This window comes from Zingiber officinale, chromosome 5A (assembly GCF_018446385.1).
Source record: "Zingiber officinale cultivar Zhangliang chromosome 5A, Zo_v1.1, whole genome shotgun sequence".
NCBI lineage: Eukaryota > Viridiplantae > Streptophyta > Magnoliopsida > Zingiberales > Zingiberaceae > Zingiber > Zingiber officinale.
In genome coordinates, this window is record NC_055994.1 from 71,584,358 (window position 1) to 71,602,561 (window position 18,204).

Sequence of the window (18,204 nt, forward strand, 5' to 3'; positions counted from 1 at the left end):
ACCATTCACAGAGAGTACTGCATCCAACCAATTTATCACAGTCAACCTCTGTGGAGTTCAAAGATTCAGTAAACCAATAGAAACTCACAATTGCCAAATAAAAAACATTACCAAAATGGTTTCTGAAGAAGAAACTAGCATGCGTACTAGACAAGCATATATTACTATACAAATCATGGATGAAATTGAGACCATCCTTGGCTTACTGATGACCGGAAGGTCCATCTCCAGAAAATGGCACTGATGACCGGAAGCATTGTTCAATTGGATTAACTAGAAACTGATTAAATTATATAGCACCGAGCGAGCATTTCCACAAGAAAATGGCACGATGACATCTTTATATGCCACTTTATGCAAGGACTGAACAAGAACTGAATGAAACAAAATAATTTGTCGTGATGTATGTAGTGAACCTAGTCACAACATTATTCCAAATCCTATATCCTGCCAATCTTACCCTGAAATGTAGACTGACAATCTTACACTGCACTATACCACTGCAACAGCCATCAAACAACACCTTAGCAACAACCATTACTCTATGAATTAGAAAACTATCAAACATCTCAAAGCACACATCATCATAAACAATTACCGAAAAAACATCAGTAGAATCTTAACATCAGTAGAATAGTCCAGAAAACAACAACTTCATAAAAAAAAAAACCTGCAGTAGAATCTAATTCTTCATAAAACAACTTCAGTAGAATCTAATTCTTCATCCATTAATTTTCACAATATAAGAGAAATTTAGCCCATCAAAAATCTGCATCTTCCAAATTTTACAAAAACCTGCAAATGCACAACACTTAAAATTCCAACATTGCATATATACTTTAATCACCAAACCAAAGAACAAAAGTCACCGTACCTTTGTACTAACTGCATTACGGTAAATAATTTGTTGGAAGATAACCAAGATGAGATGATTGATGCACCTATAACATAATAGTAAAGCATTATCAAGTATATAGTTAACCGTAAACTATTAAAAAAAATAAGTTAAATTACTAAATGGTGTAACTTGTATGGAAAATAAATACTAGTGGTAAACTACACCATCTAATGAAAGATTATGAACTTGTATTAAAAATAAATACCTGTGAAAGTTGTGATGCTAATAATGGTGGAAATTGAGTCTCAGTCATACTCACACTATCAACAGAGCTACCAATTGTTGGCACAGAATTTATAAGCTAAAACAAGAAAAAAAATACAATTTTAAATAGTTATAACATAAATTATGTTAGATTAACATAAGGTAAACAAATACCAACTTGATGATTGATCTGGTCATATTGTACGATGGGCATGCTGGAAATAGTTTGATCTACATCCTGTATTATACAAAAAAAAAATTAATGATTTACATTATTCAAATTTAACACCAAATAATACCAAATAAATAAAAATTTAAAAGTTATGAAATAGAAACCATTACAGTCGTTGAAGCTTGGTTTATTTTCCTCGTTGCTTTTCCTTTCCTTGAAATCTTCTCTAACCCACCTTTCAACCTTTTACTTGAGACCGTTTTATTCTTTGTTTTAATTCCTTTCACTCCTGTAGAGTTCCCTTCACCATAATCAAATTGCAAGGATTCTTGGCTCACTTTTGATTGTTGGACATTTGATTCATTGAATTGTAACTTATCATCCACCATCTTACACAAGCTCAACATGGCATCTTTAACAACATTGTAAGTGTCATCCCTTTCCGCTGCCTTGGTAATCAATTGAACATTCAACCCACACAAATGTTTGTATCGCATGTTTTGAAGTACTTTTGGATCGAAACTAGCATTGTTGGCCATTGAATCATAAACTCCAAAATATCCAATTTTTGCTTTTCTTGTCCACCTTTTCAATACATACTCACTTGGGATCTTCATGATATTATTCCAAGTAAATATTTTCAGAATATGAGAACACAAAATTCCAGCAAATTCATATTTTCTGCAACTACACTCAATTTTTTCAGACTTCTTATAAAGTGTAACTATATGCAAGTTTCTCTTTTTGTGAGGAGTAACTTTATATTTTGTAAATGCATCAACATCCTCACAAATTTCTAAACTTGAATCATGAGATAAGCACCACTCTTGTTGAAAACACTTGTATACCTCAGGAGTATAAATTTCACTAGCATACTTTAGAATCTCAATTGGAAAGATTAAATATGGAACTGTTGTATTTGATCTAAAATCTGCTTTTAATTCCTCATATCGACGATCATCAAGGAGTCTTTGGAAGTGATTGAAGAAGTCTAAAAACTTATGTTTATAAGTCACATACTTTTTCACAATACTATTCATGCTCTCACTTCTTTGGGTTGTAGTCATATCTGCGCAAAACATTTGCCGTCCATATACTAAAGCCCATTTTTCCTTTTTGTTGTACATGCGTCTCAACCAATCATTGTCTTCAAGTGAATACTTAGTCAACATCAAATTCCAAGCTGAAATAAAATCTTCCTCTTCATCAAAATCATACACACATGAAGCAAAATCTTTAGCAAAGTCTCTAAATTGAGAGAAAACTCCACTCAAATGTATGGCGGCATTTTGATAAATGTGCCAAATGCACAAACGATGATGTGTTTCAGGCCATCTGGAAGCTAATGCCTTTGCCATTGCTGCATCTTGATCTGTAAGAATAGTAGTTGGTTTTTTCTCACCCATAGCTCTAGTTAATGTATCAAACAACCACTCAAAAGTCAAACTGGTTTCATCATATAATAAAGCTGCACCAAAAAGTATCGATTGTTTATGATGATTAACACCTACAAATAACGCAATTGGCCGACCTTCATTGTTCTTTCTGTAGGTTGTGTCAAAGCAAATAACATCTCCAAAATTAGCATAATCAGCTCTCATCTTAGCATCAGACCAAAAAATATTAGTAATCAAATCATCTTCATCAACTTGAATAGCATAGAAAAAATTAGGATCATCAAACTGCATTTTCTGCAAATACTCCAATACATCCCCTGTATCCCCAACTCTCATATTTATTGTTCTTTTGGATCGCAAGTAGTTTTTGTAATCCTCAGGAATAAATCCTAAATTCTCCCTCCCACCTACTTGTCTCACCATAAGATCATGAGATGCTTTTGGGGGGATTCCCACATCACTTGCAATCTCAATCTGTTTCGCTGCAGAAAAAGATATATTTCTATGACTTCTATAGAGGTGAGTTTTGTTTGGACTTGAGAGATAATGATTATGCTCTTTAACAAATTGCACCACAGTAAACTTGCTTTTTTTTTGAATACTAATCTTCATTTTAGCCTCACAACCAAACCTAGTTTCATCACGACTTGCTTTGACATAAATATCTCGTTTGTCTTTTCCTCTTTTGCCTTGGGCACAACAATAAAAAACTCTATCAAGTAATTTACCCGATTTATCATTGTGGATTTTTCCTCTCCTTATGCCAAATCCAACTTTTTTAGCATATGCCAAATAAAATTGATATGCATCTTCTTCCGTATCAAATTCTAACCCCAATTGTGGTATATCCAAATCTGTTTCAATGTTTAAGCCTATAAAATCAAATAAACAAAGAAAAATGTATAAAAAGTAAAATTTGATATATTGAAACTCCATACATTTCCAATATGAATCTTATTACCTTCATCAATAACATCAAAGTTACCTTCCTGACTAGCTTCATTTTCTTCAAAGTTCAATTGACGACAACTCGTAAATTCACCCTCCATGGTTAGAGTCCAAGCTGAAACCTTATCTTGATGGTGAGCACAAACTGCATATCAGTCTCAATTCAAAAAACTTCTAAAAAAATCATATTGTGTCGGAAGCAAACATCAAGGAGGACAGTAGAAATTGTGGATTCTGATCCAAGTGTGTAAAAGAACTAATTATATTAACTCTTGTATGAAAAGAATAACATACCTCAACCCAGATAAAGGAGGACAGTGGGTGAGCTGACGGAATTCTCTACCTGCCACAGAAGAGTGTTCCTCACTCTGTGCAAAATTACTCAAGAACCTTTCTTCAAGCAAAGCCTAGGTATGATGACCATACACAAAAAGTGCATCATATTAGAAAACATCTTAACTGCAAAATATCCAAGTAACCTCAAAATGTAAAAATTAGTACCACAATTAAGAATGGCATATAATCCATAATTGCAAGTAATGTGTCAGCAATCACAGTTGTCAAGTCCTAAAAGGCGTGTTCTTTATTTTTACAACATGAAAAATAGATAGATTCATTCACAACCAGTAGGGTAGCAGAAATCAAAATCCATATCTTATATTCTTAGAAAAAAATATTGATGTCAGTTGGTGATTGTTCAAGTCTAAGTTGATTCAATTTGTAAGAATAAACTGATAAATGAGGCAAATTGGAACACTTTGTAAGAATTGACGTGTACGTTGGGGAAATTAGGAACACGTTTGTAGGGATGCACTGGAGGTGATGGCAGCGGGAGGGAGGTCGGCGATGCACTGGATGTTGCGGAGGTCGCTGGAGGGGGCCGTTGGAGGTCGTCGCAGGGGCTGGAGGGCGCGAAGGTCGCTGGAGGCCGCAGGAGAGAGGTCGCCGAAGGGAGGGCGCAAGATGTCGCTGGAGACGACGTTGGAGGTGGTAGGGATGGAGTTTGGCGTTCGAGGTTGGGGGAGAGAGGTACGGGGCGGGGGCTGCGGCGCGGGGGGGGGGGGAGGGAGCGGGGGCTTGGGCGCGGGGGGGGGGGGGGGGGGCGAGGGGGCTGGGTCTTCGGCGCGGGGGGGAGGGAGGGAGGCGACGGGGCTGGGGCTTCGGCGCTGGAGCGACGCTGAGGGCGAGAGAGAGGTTAGGGATTTTTCGAGTTGGAGCGTGCACGTGTTTTACACGTGAGAGACGTTTTATACAGCCGGTGTGGTCCAGGGGCGGACTAGGGAAAGGCGGTCCAGAAGATCTGGTCCCCACCCGAGATATCAAATTCGTATTTTTTCTTTTTTGATAAAAAGTAAATAGATCATTAAATGGGAAATGCCTATAGGCAGAAAAGGTACGATCGGTCTTGGACACGTCATATCTAGACCAATGCTGGATTAGTGTCGAGTCCCACCGCATTTTGTAGGGCAAATGTATGCACAGATACATCCTCCTAGATCACTGTCAATCAAAATCATACAATTAACAATCACGCATACGACATTAACATACATCACATCACTGTCACTAATGTGATGTCATCATCATCGTCGCAATCTCATCTGTCCATGGCTGATCCTCCTACCGACTGTACCTGGTCATCCTTCACGCTAGTGGCATCCATCATCGACAGCCGTATCCATGGTCCTCAGATCACAAGCGTGGGTAGCACCTCCATGTCCAAGACCACCCCTCCACCTTTTAAACAATCCATCAACCAAATGAAGCTCCGACCATCCTCCATTGGCCGGGACTCCGGCCGTCCTCTGTTCATCGCCGTGCAGGCACAACACACTGGCCGGCAAAGGGGACAATCCAATGTAGATATTGTAGATGTAATCCCAGTCATATGGTGCATCCTTCATCCGTGAAATCATCTTGTGGCAGCCCCCTTGTGCTCTTCTTTGGCCAGCAGTGAGCAGCCTCCTTCTGCCGTCGCTTTCTCCTCGCCGGACCATCTAGCACGCCCAATTGCATCCGCTAACCCGCTCCATATGTGCTCCCATGGCCAAGGAAGCGTATGGCGTGAAAAATCGAGCCGGGGAGCTCCTTCACCGGGGGTAGCTCCAGGGAGGTTGGAATGGTCGGCTGCCACCATCAGTGAAGAACCTACTCTTCCAGTGGGTTGGCCTTGGACTCACAGCCTTGCCTTGGGTTCGAGCCCAACTTCCATGACCCACAAGTCCACCAAGTTCGAGTACGAATTCTGCCACCGAATTAAGGGGGAGAGGAAATTTGAAATTCAAAGACGTACCAACTCCCCTCTTGCTGCCCAAGCTTTGAATTTTGATTTTTGAATTCTCCCGCTCCTGGAACCATCTGACCACATTCCCCAAGGTGACACCAAGTCTCTTTCATCCCAAGTTCGCCGGAAACCGCCCGGAGCTCTGCTGATGGCCGGAAAACGCCCAGTTCCTCCAAACTGCATTTCCTGCTTGCACTCCCCAGCCGATTGCCACCGCAGCACTGCATTCGGTCGGCACAGCAACTTCCGTTGAAGATGAACTGAACGGACCTTGTCTTGTGAACCACACTGCCTCCTTCCTTCCCAGTTCGCCGGAAAGACACCCAGCAACCTGCTGGTCACCAGAAACACCAAACTCCTTAGCTGCTTGCACAATCCCGGCCACCAGCCACCGCGGCACTATCTGTGGCCTTTACCCTCCCGTTCCACCCTTCACCCAACAGGACGGTCGGCGAGGGTGACCAGAGAGTAGCTGTAGTTGGTCTATGGCCGGAAATTGGGCTTGCTGGCTTCGGCACAGAGGCTGTGTGCTAACACACCTTGAAGCTTGACGAGTTCACTGCCGTTTCTTCTTGTCCCCGGCTCCAGAAACCCAACCTTCTTAGCTCGCCTCCGCATCAAGCCAAGTCTTCCGATCATCTTCCACAGTGACTCCCGGATGGTGGTGGAGTGGAGTGGGGCGACAGTAGGCTTGCATGACCGGGGGAAGCCACCCACAAGAAACTTCCCCCTCCTTTTTGTGTGGGGCTTTCGGAAGTGCTCTTAGGACCTGTCGTGCACAGGAAGATGTGTAGGATATATATAATTGTGTTGTGTTGTGTTGGATGCCTCTCGTGTGCGTTGAGAAGTCCGTGATAGAGCATTTTTTATTATTTTTTTAAAAAAATTATTAATTTTTTTAACTTACGATTATGTCATTTAAGGGGGCGTTTGGTTCTTTTCTAGAAATAACAATCGGAATGAGAATCATTGTATTGTGGAATGTGAATGAGTATGAGCATGAATATCACTCTTAAAAGCAATGTTTGATTAGTTGCATATTTTCTATCGAAATAAATCAAAATTTCTCTTTTTACTCTTAAAGGAAAATAAGAGAAAAAAAATAGATGTGAGAGAAAAATATGATAAAAGAGAATGATGAGGGATAAAGTCTGATGAGAGAGAAAGTGTTATGAGAGAGAAAGTGTGATAAGAAAGAATAAAGAGAGAGAAAGTATGATGAGAGAAAATGAGAAAAGAGAGTGTGATAGGAGAGATCATGATGAGAGAAGATGAGAGAAAAAATATGATGTGAGAGAAAGTATGATGGGAGAGGATGAAGAGAGAGAAAATGTAATGAGAAAAATGAGGGGAGAGAGTGTGATGAGAGAGATTGAGGAGAGAGAAAGTGTGATGAGGAAAAAAGAGAGCAGTGAGTGTGATAGGAGAGATTGAGGAGAAAGAAAGTATGATGAGAGAGAAAATGTGTTGAGGAAAAAAAAGAGGGAGCGAGACAAGAGAGATTGAGGAGAGAGAAAGTGTGATGAGAGCGAAAATGTGATAAGAAAAAAAGAGAAAAGATAGTGTGATGGGAGAGATTGAGGAGAGAGAAAGTATGATGAGAGAAAAAGAAGGAAGAGAGTGCGATGGAAGAGATTGAGGAGAGAGAAAATATGATGAGAGAGAAAGTGTAATGAGAAAAAAAAAGAAAAGAGAGTGTGATAGGAGAGATTAAGGAGAGAGAAAGTGTGTGATAAAATGATGAGAAAGAAAATATGATGAGTGAGAACAAGGAGAGAGAAGTGATATGAAAGAAAAAATAAATAAATATATTTTGATATTTGGTATTAAGGGAGAAAATTTTAGTTTCAGGTCAAGGGTATTTTTGGAATAAAGAAATATTTTGATTGATGAAAATAGGGTAATGGATCATTGAAGGGGAGGTACATGGGAATGAGTTATTACCCAATTTCAAGAATTTATTCCCTTATTTGCATTCCTATTCCTATAATCTAAACATTAACAATGACAATCAATGATTCTCATTCCCATTTCCCACTCTTATTCCCCTAAACCAAACGCCCCTAAGTTTTCGTTTTAAATTTTATAGGTTAAGTTATAATATTAAATATAAAAAAAATTATGTGTTCAAGGATGTAAGGTCCACGAGATATATATATATATATATATATATATATATATATATATATATATATATATATATATATATATATATATATATATATATATATATACATACATACATACACACACACAACCAGAAATTATTTACTCAAGTTTCATTTGTAAGTACCCCAAGTTGGTTGTGATGTGATCAACTAGGTTAAGTTAGACTTTATGTATTTGATGCTTTGCGTCTAAGTGTGCATGACTTAGGAACACAGGAAGTCGAGCAGAAGATGTGGCGAGAGAGAAAGATGACACGGGAAGTGAGTCGACGAGCTTGATGCATCCGAGGGGAGAAGAGCTGTGGAAGAGTACATCGGAGGACGAGAAGAACGCGCGCGTCGCTTCCAAGGGACGAGAAGCCAGGAACGAAGTTTGCTCGAGGAGAAGGCCGAAATTGGTTTCGGATGAGCTCAACTCTGGATGACCGGAGAATCACCCAAGTAGAGTAGCAACCAGACAAGTCAACACAAAGTTGACTTGTCAAGGCACCCAGAGTCCGGGCGTCCGGACCAGTGCGAGGGTTTGGACCAGTGCGGGCGTTCAGACCAATCTAGACCAGTCCGGGTGTCTGGATCAATTTGGGCTAGTAGAGGCGCCCTTTCGGAGACGTTATAACGGGGATAGGATTTGGGTCCACGTTAGCAACATTCTAGGTGCCCGGGTATGGATAAGAGACTTATCACGAAGCTGTTGTGGAGCCATTGCAGACCGGATAAGGCGTCACAGTGGAGGCGCCCGGACTTGGTCTAGGCGTCCGGAATCCACCACGTCCTCAACGGCTATATTTCGACTAGTGAACTATGAATAGAATGTTGGGAACTTTGTGCTTGCTAGAGGGGGGGGGGGGGTGAATAGCGTTTCGTCGCGCTTGAGTTGGTTTGCATCTTCTTGATGATGTGCAGCGGAAAATACAAGAACCAAACACCAACAACGCTAACTCTAGGGATTTACTTGGTATCCACCTCAAGCAGAGGTGACTAGTCCAAGGATCCACACACTCACGCACCCTCCACTATGAAACCACTCCTTTGTGATAACTACCGAAGGCGGAGAAGCCTTACAAGCTCACAATACAACAAGAGTATAAAGAGAAGCAAATACAAGGGAAATCTTACAAGATTTGTACAATAAATCGTAACCCTAGCTTCTTCTTCTTGTTGCAACTCACCTCTTGACTTGGACGTGCCTCCAAGAACCTTCAAGACTGGCGGAGAGAGTTGTGGAGAAGTCGCTGTGAAAGTCACACACAAATCGCAGCAGAAAGCTCGCCAAGAACTACAGAGAAAATGCTCCGCCAAGGCTTTAAACAGTGCTCCCAATCGATCCAATCCATCCCCAATCGATTTCCACGTCAGCACCCAGCAATCCCAACCGTCCATCGCTTGCAACCTGCGCAACGGTCACTTCCCAATCGATCGACCGATCGATTTGGACTGCCTGAATCGATCGGCCGATCGATTCAGAGCCTTTCTGTGCTCTCGCGTCCGCGCGAGAGCTTCTACTACCCAATCGATCGACCGATCGATTGGCAACTCCCAATCGATCGCCCGATCGATTGGGAGAGCTTCTGTGCTCGCGTTTTCCTGACCCCAATTGATCGGCTGATCGATTGGGTCATTCCAACAATCGCAACACACTCCAATCGATCGGTTGATCAATTAGAGTCTGTTCAATCGATCGCCCGATCGATTGAACACCCTGGACTTGACTCAAACTCAAGTCCAGCTTCCCAAACCCAACTCTCAGTCAACCGTAACCTATTGGGTTTGCACGCCTAGCATTTGGCTACTCCCGACCAACCTCGAACTAGCCTTCTAGCCTCCTCCATCAGCCTTGCGTCCCTCGGATATCTCCCCATCCTTCACGCCTTACCTTCTGGAGCTTCCATCGGCCTCATCCTAGTTGTTGGGTTCTCCTCGCCAAGTCACACTAGGACTTACCTTGCCAAGACTACATGCTTGGGCTTACAACCTGTGACAAGCTCACACTTGGACTTTCCAATTGCCTGGCTCCTCACCAGGACTTTCTCCTTTGCCAAGTTCACACTTGGACTTTCCAATTTGCCTGATCTCACTTATCAGGACTTTCACCACCAAGTATGGTCAACACTGACCTACTTGGATTTTCACTCTTATCAACTTTCCTGTTGGACTTACCTTTGCCTAATCTCCAATTAAGACTTTCCCAGTCAAGTCTCCTGTCAACCTTGACCCACTTGACTCCTTTCTTGCCTAACCTCCAGTTAGGACTTTCCCGGTCAAGTCTCCGGTCAACACTGACTCACTTAACTTGTCTTCTCATCAACCTGGTCAATCCCTTGACCATCTCCACAATCGAACGATTGCTCCAGTAATCTCCATATATTGTCAACCGGACGATTGCCATAGCAATCTCCATATATTGTCAAACATTAAAACTCAAATCTCGACTCAAGCTTGACTCAACTCAAGCTTAGTCAAACTGGTCAAACTTGACCTAGAGAAATTGCCCCAACAATCTCTCCCTTTTTGATGTTTGACAATTCCTCTAAGTTAGGCTCAATCCCATAGTCTTAACATTTTCCTTATACCAAGGCTAAATCCCATAACCTTAATCTCTTCTTTATACCAAGGCTAAATCCCATAGCCTTAATCTCTTCTCTATACCAATGCTAAATCCCATAGCCTTAACCTCTTCTTTATACCAAGGCTAAATCCCATAGCCTTAATCTCTTCTCTATACCAAGGCTAAATCTCATAGCCTTAATCCTCTCATGACAAAGCATGAATGAAGGTTTCCTTCATTCTCTCCCTTTCCTAGAGGGCAAACTCCCTCTGCTTGGGATGAAGACCTAACTTAACTTTCCATTCTCCCCCTTTGTCACACATCAAATTAGAAAATAAACTCTTCCCCATAAGAGTTAACTCTTCATTATTTACAACCTCACATGTTGTTAATGTTGGTCCCTTTAGAGGCCGGCAAGAGGGGAGGGGTGAATTGCCCTACAAAATAAAACTCGAACCTTTCTCGGATTTCAACTATATAATGAACACTTGTAATAAGTAAATAAAAGAGACTAAGTAAAGAAAAGCAGACACCAGAGTTTTACTTGGTTTGCAATCAGGGGATTGCTAATCCAAGGAATGTAAACGCACTATCTGATTCTCCTCTGGGCGGAGTAGCCTCTTTACAACGTTGACAGCACAAATGAAAAGAACAGAATTGAAAGCACAGAAGGAATTGATTACAAGTGAGTTATATTGATCTGTGCAAACCAGTGCTATATTTATAACACTGGTCGGGGCGCCCCGAGGGGGTTCCGGGCGCCCTGGGGGGATAAAACTTTATCCCCCAACGTTCAGATCGAGTTTGACTCGATCTGGTCAAAAACCTCGTTCCGGGCGCCCCGGAGGGTTCCGGGCTTCCGGGCGCCCCGGACCCCAAAAGTCAACTCTGGTTGACTTTTTCCGTCCAGTCGCTCTGCTTCGGTTCAGCTCGTCTCGGTCCGGGTCTTCTGTTCTGGCTCCACTAGCTTGGGTGATCTCGGCCATCCGGAATAGGGCTCACCCGAACCCATGTTCCAGCCTTCTCCTCGAGCAGCCTTCCTTCCCGGTTTCTCGTCCCTCGAACGCCGTGCACGTTCTTCTCGTCCACCGGTGTACTCTTCCGCGGTCACCTCGTCCCTCGGACGCACCGAGCCCATCGGCTCTCTCCCCGTGCCGTCCTTCTCGCTAGCCGCGTCTTCCGCTCGACTTCCTGTTTTCCTAAGCTCCTGCACACTTAGACACAAGGGTTAAACAAACGCAGGACCTAACTTAGCTTGTTTGATCACATCAAAACACCTTGGGGTTCCAACAGTTAACAACCCCACAATGAATATCTCATAGTCTTCATTGCCGCTAAAGCTCCCCCTTGAGCTCTACTTCACTTCACAATACTCATCCTAGAGCATGCATCCACTTCTCAATGAAACTCCCATTCATTGTATTCAATGCTCCCCCTTGAGCAGTAATCTTCTTCTCAATGCTCATCCAAGAGCATGTTTCACTTTACCAATGAAGGTCCGATCCCCTTCATTAACTCAATGCTCCCCCTTGAGTAGTAATCTACTCCACAATGCTCGTCGGAGAGTATTTATCATCCTAGCAATGAAGATAACCAATCTTTCATTGCTCCCCAATACTCGACCCTGAGTATTAATTCATCACGAAGGTTTAACCCACATTCTAAGGTCTTTGAAAAGATTTTTATGTTTTCAAAGAGTAACTCCCCCTAAAACATGGTCAAATTTCTATCATTGCACCAACAATGACTCGGGGTTCCTAAATAATTAGGAAAACCAAAACTCGAAGTTTTGAGGTTCAAAATTCAATAAAGAAGCTAAACTTCAACCTAAACTTCACCTAACTCTACCTTAACCAATCCATACTTGCCTTTAACATGAAAACTCCTCCTAAATGGATACAAGTGTATGCCAAAGGGTTAGGAATGGTTAATGACCCTTGAAAACCAACACTTGAAGTTTTAAGATTCCAAAAATCAGAATTGAAACTAAACCTTATCCTAAACTTTACTTTGGTTTCTTTTAACCAATCCATACTTGTTTTCATCATGAAAACTCTCTCTAAATGTCTAAAAATGTATTCCAAGGGGTTTGGAATGGTTATTGGGACTCGAAGTGACTTGAAGTGCTGAAATCAATCTTTTCAGGCTAAAATCAGACTTCCGAATCGATTGGAGTTGGGACTCAATCGATTGAAATCACTTCAATCGATCTATTGATCGATTCCGCAAGCTACTGCTCATAGAAATACCCTCTGAATCGATCCATTGATCGATCCAGCCTGGGTCAATCGATCGACTGATCGATTCAATACCCTTTTATTTGCGGGAAATGACTTCCCAATCGATCGGCTGATCAATCGAACCTATCCCAATCGATCGGCTGATCGATTGGGTTTCTGATTTTATGAAATTCAATTTCAGCGAAATTCAAAAACTCCCCAAAAATTCTATAAAATTCTAAAAATCATGAAAATTCATATAGACATTATTTAGGGTATACTTTATCAAGGAAAAATAGTTTTCTATGAAAATACTTTTTATTTTCAAAAATTGACACAAATTTGAAAACTTATAAAAACTTTTGTATTTTCTTCAAGTTTGTGTCTAACTATTCAATGATGATCACTATCAAAAGATAGTGTTCACCAAAGCTTTCCAAAAGCATTTTAAAATCATTTTCAAAACCAATATCCAACCATGTTCTTTGGACTCAATGCACATGACTTGTACATTAACTTTCCCAATGATTGGAAGTCACATAACTATGTGTTTAGATGAACCTAAAACTCAACAAGATGCACTAGATCAACATATTGAGTTTTGTTCACCATCCTAACATCTCACTTGCATCTAATGTGTGCTAAAACACATACAAGTCACCTTATGATTCATTGTGAGATGTATATTTGGTTTTGCCCTAAACTAAGGGATCATGCATATCTATCTAGGCATTAAGAGACTTATGATCATTCACCTAGGATGTCATTTGGTATAATCCCACTTGTTGGTATATTTACCATTCTTAATAAATGCCTTTTGTCCTTAATTACAAGGAAATTAACATAATGCATGATGTTACATGACATACATCAAAATAAGCAATTTTCAAAAGAAAAACATGCTATAGCTACATGATGTATGTATGACATGACATGATATTTTTGTATTTTTCATAATAATCATGAATGCAAAAATGAATATGATGTCATGACATATGATGGGCAAAGAATCATGACATTTTAGCATAGACAAAATATACCTAGATAATCTATTTAAGTATCCTCAATTCTTAACTAAACCTTAAAATTAAATCTTCAATTGCCCAATTCCATCAAGAATGTGCCAAACCCAATTTTGACATTTCTTTTTCCCTTTCTAAATCTGTGTCATTTTAAACTAAACAAATTCCTCAAAGTATGACACATTTTACTCTTTCAAAGAGTAAATAAAATCAAATTAAGGCTTAGATTTGCCTTTAGCCTTCTAAGAAAATGCCAAAACCCCAACTTGACATTTCTTATCCTTTTCTACATTGTGCCAATTTAATTCAAACATAATTCCTTAAGATTTGGAACATGTTACTCTTTCCAAGAGTGACAATTTGGATTAAGGTTTACATTTCCCTTAATTCCATAAGAAAATGCCGAATTCCAAATTTGACATTACTTTTGCTTCTCTCTAGTGTGTCAATTTAAATTAGATTTAACTTCTCAAACTTTGACACATTTTTGCTCTTCAAGGCTTTAATCACATTTGATTAAAGCATGAGTTTTCTCTTAATTCCTTAAGAAAGTATCAAAATTCTAACTTAATTTTTCTTATACTTTTCTTAAGTGTGTCAAGTTAGATTAAGTTCAACTCTTCAAATTTTGGCACATATATTACTCTTTCAAAGAGTAACCCTACAATCCTTTTCATTTTCAAAGGTTAACAATAACCTTGAAAATGCTCTCAAGTGTCAACTTTAACAAGGTTGAGTTAACTACCCTTCCAAATGGAGTTGACACTCTCTAAACCCACCTAGGGTGTAGAGAATATGCTCCTAGGAACCCAAAACCTATTGATGCTCCTTGGATGCTCTAGGTATTCCCTAGGGATGACTTCCCTAGTTACCTTCCTAAGGATCTTTCTAGGCTTCTTAGAAGCCTTGGTCACTTCTACTAGGTCACTCCTAAGGATAACTTCCCTTGTAACCTTATTTATGACTTTATTAGGCCTTTTTGGAGCCTTAGTCACCTTTACTAGATCAACTTTAGGGATGACCTCCCTTGTGATCTTCCTTGTGACTTTGTTAGACTTCTTAGAAGTCTTAACCACATTGGTCTTGCCAAAAAGACCTTTAGGTATTCCTTCCCTAGTATCTTTGACTTGACCTCTAAACCTAGGGTTGGTCCCATAGCTATATGGAACTCTATGAAAGAAAGTCACATCCTTCTTGACTTTAGGTTTGTATCCCAAACCTCTATAGCTATTGGATGACTCTTGTCTAGCTCTCCCAGAGTTTACTCATTTTGACCCCTAAGCATATTTTCCATTCTTGCTAGGTTCCTTTCTAAGTTATCAAGTCTTGACCTCAAGACTTGGTTCTCCGTCATTAAATCCATAGATTTGGATTTTTCTTGACCCCTATGAGCATTTCTATTTTTAGGCATATATCTAAAGTCCTTAGAGTTATTGCCTAAATGGTTATCTACCTTCCTAACCTTAGGTGTGGTAGTTCTAGCATGAAGAGGAATGTATTTACCCTTAGTGCCATCATGCTTCCTACTTTCATGATAATTAACATTAAAATAAGAAGAATTATTTCTAGCATGCTCCTTATCATGTGTCAAAGGAATAGGTTCATTAAATGATACCTTAGTTTTTACCTTGGAAGCTTCCCCTAGACTTGTGCTTCCTCCTTTGACTTTAGTTGACTTCTTCCCTTTAGGACATTGACTTCTATAATGCCCTCTTTGATTGCACGAGAAACACACAATATGCTCCATGCTCTTGTGTTACATGGGACCAACCACTTTAGGCTTCTCCTTAGCCTTTAGTGTCATTTGACTCTTCTTCTTAGTCAATTTGGGGCACTTACTTTTATAGTGCCCATGTTCCCTACACTCAAAGCAAATGATATGATTTTTATCTTTAATAATTGAAATCTTTATACCTTTGCTTGTAGGGTTGATGTTTGATCCTCCATTTGATTTTTCTTGCAATATAGAGATGACATCATCTTCTATTTCTTCCTCTTCACTTGAGGATGTGGACTCTTCCACTTCTTCATCTCTTGAGAATGTGGAGGATCTCTCCTCTTCCACCTCTTCCTTCTCTTTCTCTTCCTCCTCTTCCTTTTCCTCCTCGAATGTTGATCTCTCGTCAACATCGGATTGCATCTTTTCTTCCTCCTCTTCTTCGGATGTTGACCTCGTGTCAACATTGGATTGATCCTTCTCTACTTGGACCAATGAGCCCTTCTCATTGGGCTCTTCCACTCCTTGAACTTGTGTAGGTCTTCATGATAGGCAATGATCCTTTTCCAAAGATCACTTGCATTTGTAGTTTCACCTACACTCAACAAAATATTAGAAGGTAGTAAATTATGCAAAATTCTCGTTACCTCCTTTTCCGCCTCCGATTGCTCTCGTTGCTCTTCGATCCAATGTCGAGGTTGGAGGCGTTTACCTTTTTTATCCATAGGAGCTTCAAATGGGTCACTCAAGACAACCCATTGGTTCCAATCCATTTGGAGCCATGTCTCCAGCCGATTCTCCAAAAGGAGAAGTTTTCCTTGTCGTATGGCGGAGGAATCCGGATGTCTCATCCAAGTGGACCTCCCAAGTCCATCTTCTTCCTCTAGCTTCTTGCACTCTTGGCGGTTAGTCCGTAGAAGAGTGACCTGGCTCTGATATCAATTGTTGGGACCTTTGTGCCCGCTAGAGGGGGGGGGTGAATAGCGTTTCGTCGCACTTGAGTTGATTTGCTTCTTCTTGATGATGTGCAGCGGAAAATATAAGAACCAAACACCAACAACGCTAACTTTAGGGGTTTACTTGGTATCCACCTCAAGCAGAGGCGACTAGTCCAAGGATCCACACACTCACGCACCCTCTACTATGAAACCACTCCTTTGCGGTAACTACCGAAGGCGGAGAAGCCTTATAAGCTCACAATACAACAAGAGTATAAAGAGAAGCAAATACAAGGGAAATCTTACAAGATTTGTACAATAAACCGTAACCCTAGCTTCTTCTTCTTGTTGCAACTCGCCTCTTGACTTAGACGTGCCTCCAAGAACCTTCAAGACTGGCGGAGAGAGTTATGGAGAAGTCGCTGTGAAAGTCGCACACAAATCGCAGGAGAAAGCTCGCTAAGAACTACGGAGAAAATGCTCTGCCAAGGCTTTAAACAGTGCTCCCAATCGATCCAATCCATCCCCAATCGATTGCCATGTCAGCACCCAACAATCCCAGTTGTCCATCGCCTGCAACCTGCGCAACGGTCACTTCCCAATCGATCGACCGATCAATTGGGACTGCCTGAATCGATCGGACGATCGATTCAGAGCCTTTTTGTGCTCTCGCGTCCGCGCGAGAGCTTCTGCTGCCCAATCGATCGACCGATCGATTGGCAGCTCCCAATCGATCGCCCGATCGATTGGGAGAGCTTTTGTGCTCACGATTTCTTGACCCCAATCGATCGGCCGATCGATTGGGCCATTCCAACAATCGCAGCATACTCCAATCGATCGGCTGATTGATTGGAGTCTGTTCAATCGATCGCCCGATCGATTGAACACCCTGGACTTGACTCAAACTCAAGTCCAGCTTCCCAAACCCAACTCTTGGTCAACCGTGACCTATTGGGTTTGCATGCTTAGCATTTGGCTACTCACGACTAACCTCGAACTAGCCTTCTAGCCTCCTCCATCAGCCTTGCGTCCCTCGAATATCTCCCCATCCTTCACGCCTTACCTTCTGGAGTTTCCATCGGCCTCATTCTAGTTGTCGGGTTCTCCTCGCCAAGTCACACTAGGACTTACCTTGCCAAGACCACATGCTTGGGCTTACAACCTGTGCCAAGCTCACACTTGGACTTTCTAATTGCCTGGCTCCTCACCAGGACTTTTTCCTTTGCCAAGTTCACACTTGGACTTTCCAATTTGCCTGATCTCACTTATCAGGACTTTCACCACCAAGTCTAGTCAACACTGACCTACTTGGATTTTCACTCTTATCAACCTTCCTGTTGGACTTACCTTTGCCTAATCTCCAATTAGGACTTTCCCAGTTAAGTCTCCTGTCAACCTTGACCTACTTGACTTCTTTCTTGCCTAACCTCTAGTTAGGACTTTCCCGGTCAAGTCTCCGGTCAACACTGACCCACTTGACTTGTCTTCTCATCAACCTGGTCAATTCCTTGACCATCTCCACAATCGGACGATTGCTCCAGTAATCTCCATATATTGTCAACCGGACGATTACCCTAGCAATCTCCATATATTGTCAAACGTCAAAACTCAAATCCTGACTCAAGTTTGACTCAACTCAAGCTTAGTCAAACTGGTCAAACTTGACCTAGAGAAATTGCCCCAACATAGAAT

The 18,204-nt window shown here is 41.2% G+C and overlaps 1 protein-coding gene across 1 annotated transcript; it reads right to left on the bottom strand.

The window, feature by feature from the left end:
• Positions 1 to 890: 890 nt before the first annotated feature.
• Positions 891 to 3,283, bottom strand: LOC121979627 (protein FAR1-RELATED SEQUENCE 5-like). The gene is made up of 4 exons (XM_042531620.1): positions 1,445 to 3,283; positions 1,281 to 1,340; positions 1,104 to 1,199; positions 891 to 941 (listed from the first exon to the last, which is right to left on the bottom strand). The coding sequence occupies exons 1-4, from the start codon at positions 3,281 to 3,283 to the stop codon at positions 891 to 893; spliced, it is 2,046 nt and encodes a 681-aa protein (XP_042387554.1).
• Between the last annotated feature and the right edge of the window lie 14,921 nt (positions 3,284 to 18,204).

Bases quoted from the DNA above. Each gene is read 5' to 3' on its own strand.
- LOC121979627 (XM_042531620.1), bottom strand. From the start codon at position 3,283: ATGAAGATTAGTATTCAAAAAAAAAGCAAGTTTACTGTGGTGCAATTT. The intron at 1,341-1,444 runs GTAATGGTTTCT...TGTATAATACAG, and splicing joins TAAACCAAGCTTCAACGACT to GATGTAGATCAAACTATTTC. The intron at 1,200-1,280 runs GTTGGTATTTGT...TTCTTGTTTTAG, and splicing joins ATGACCAGATCAATCATCAA to CTTATAAATTCTGTGCCAAC.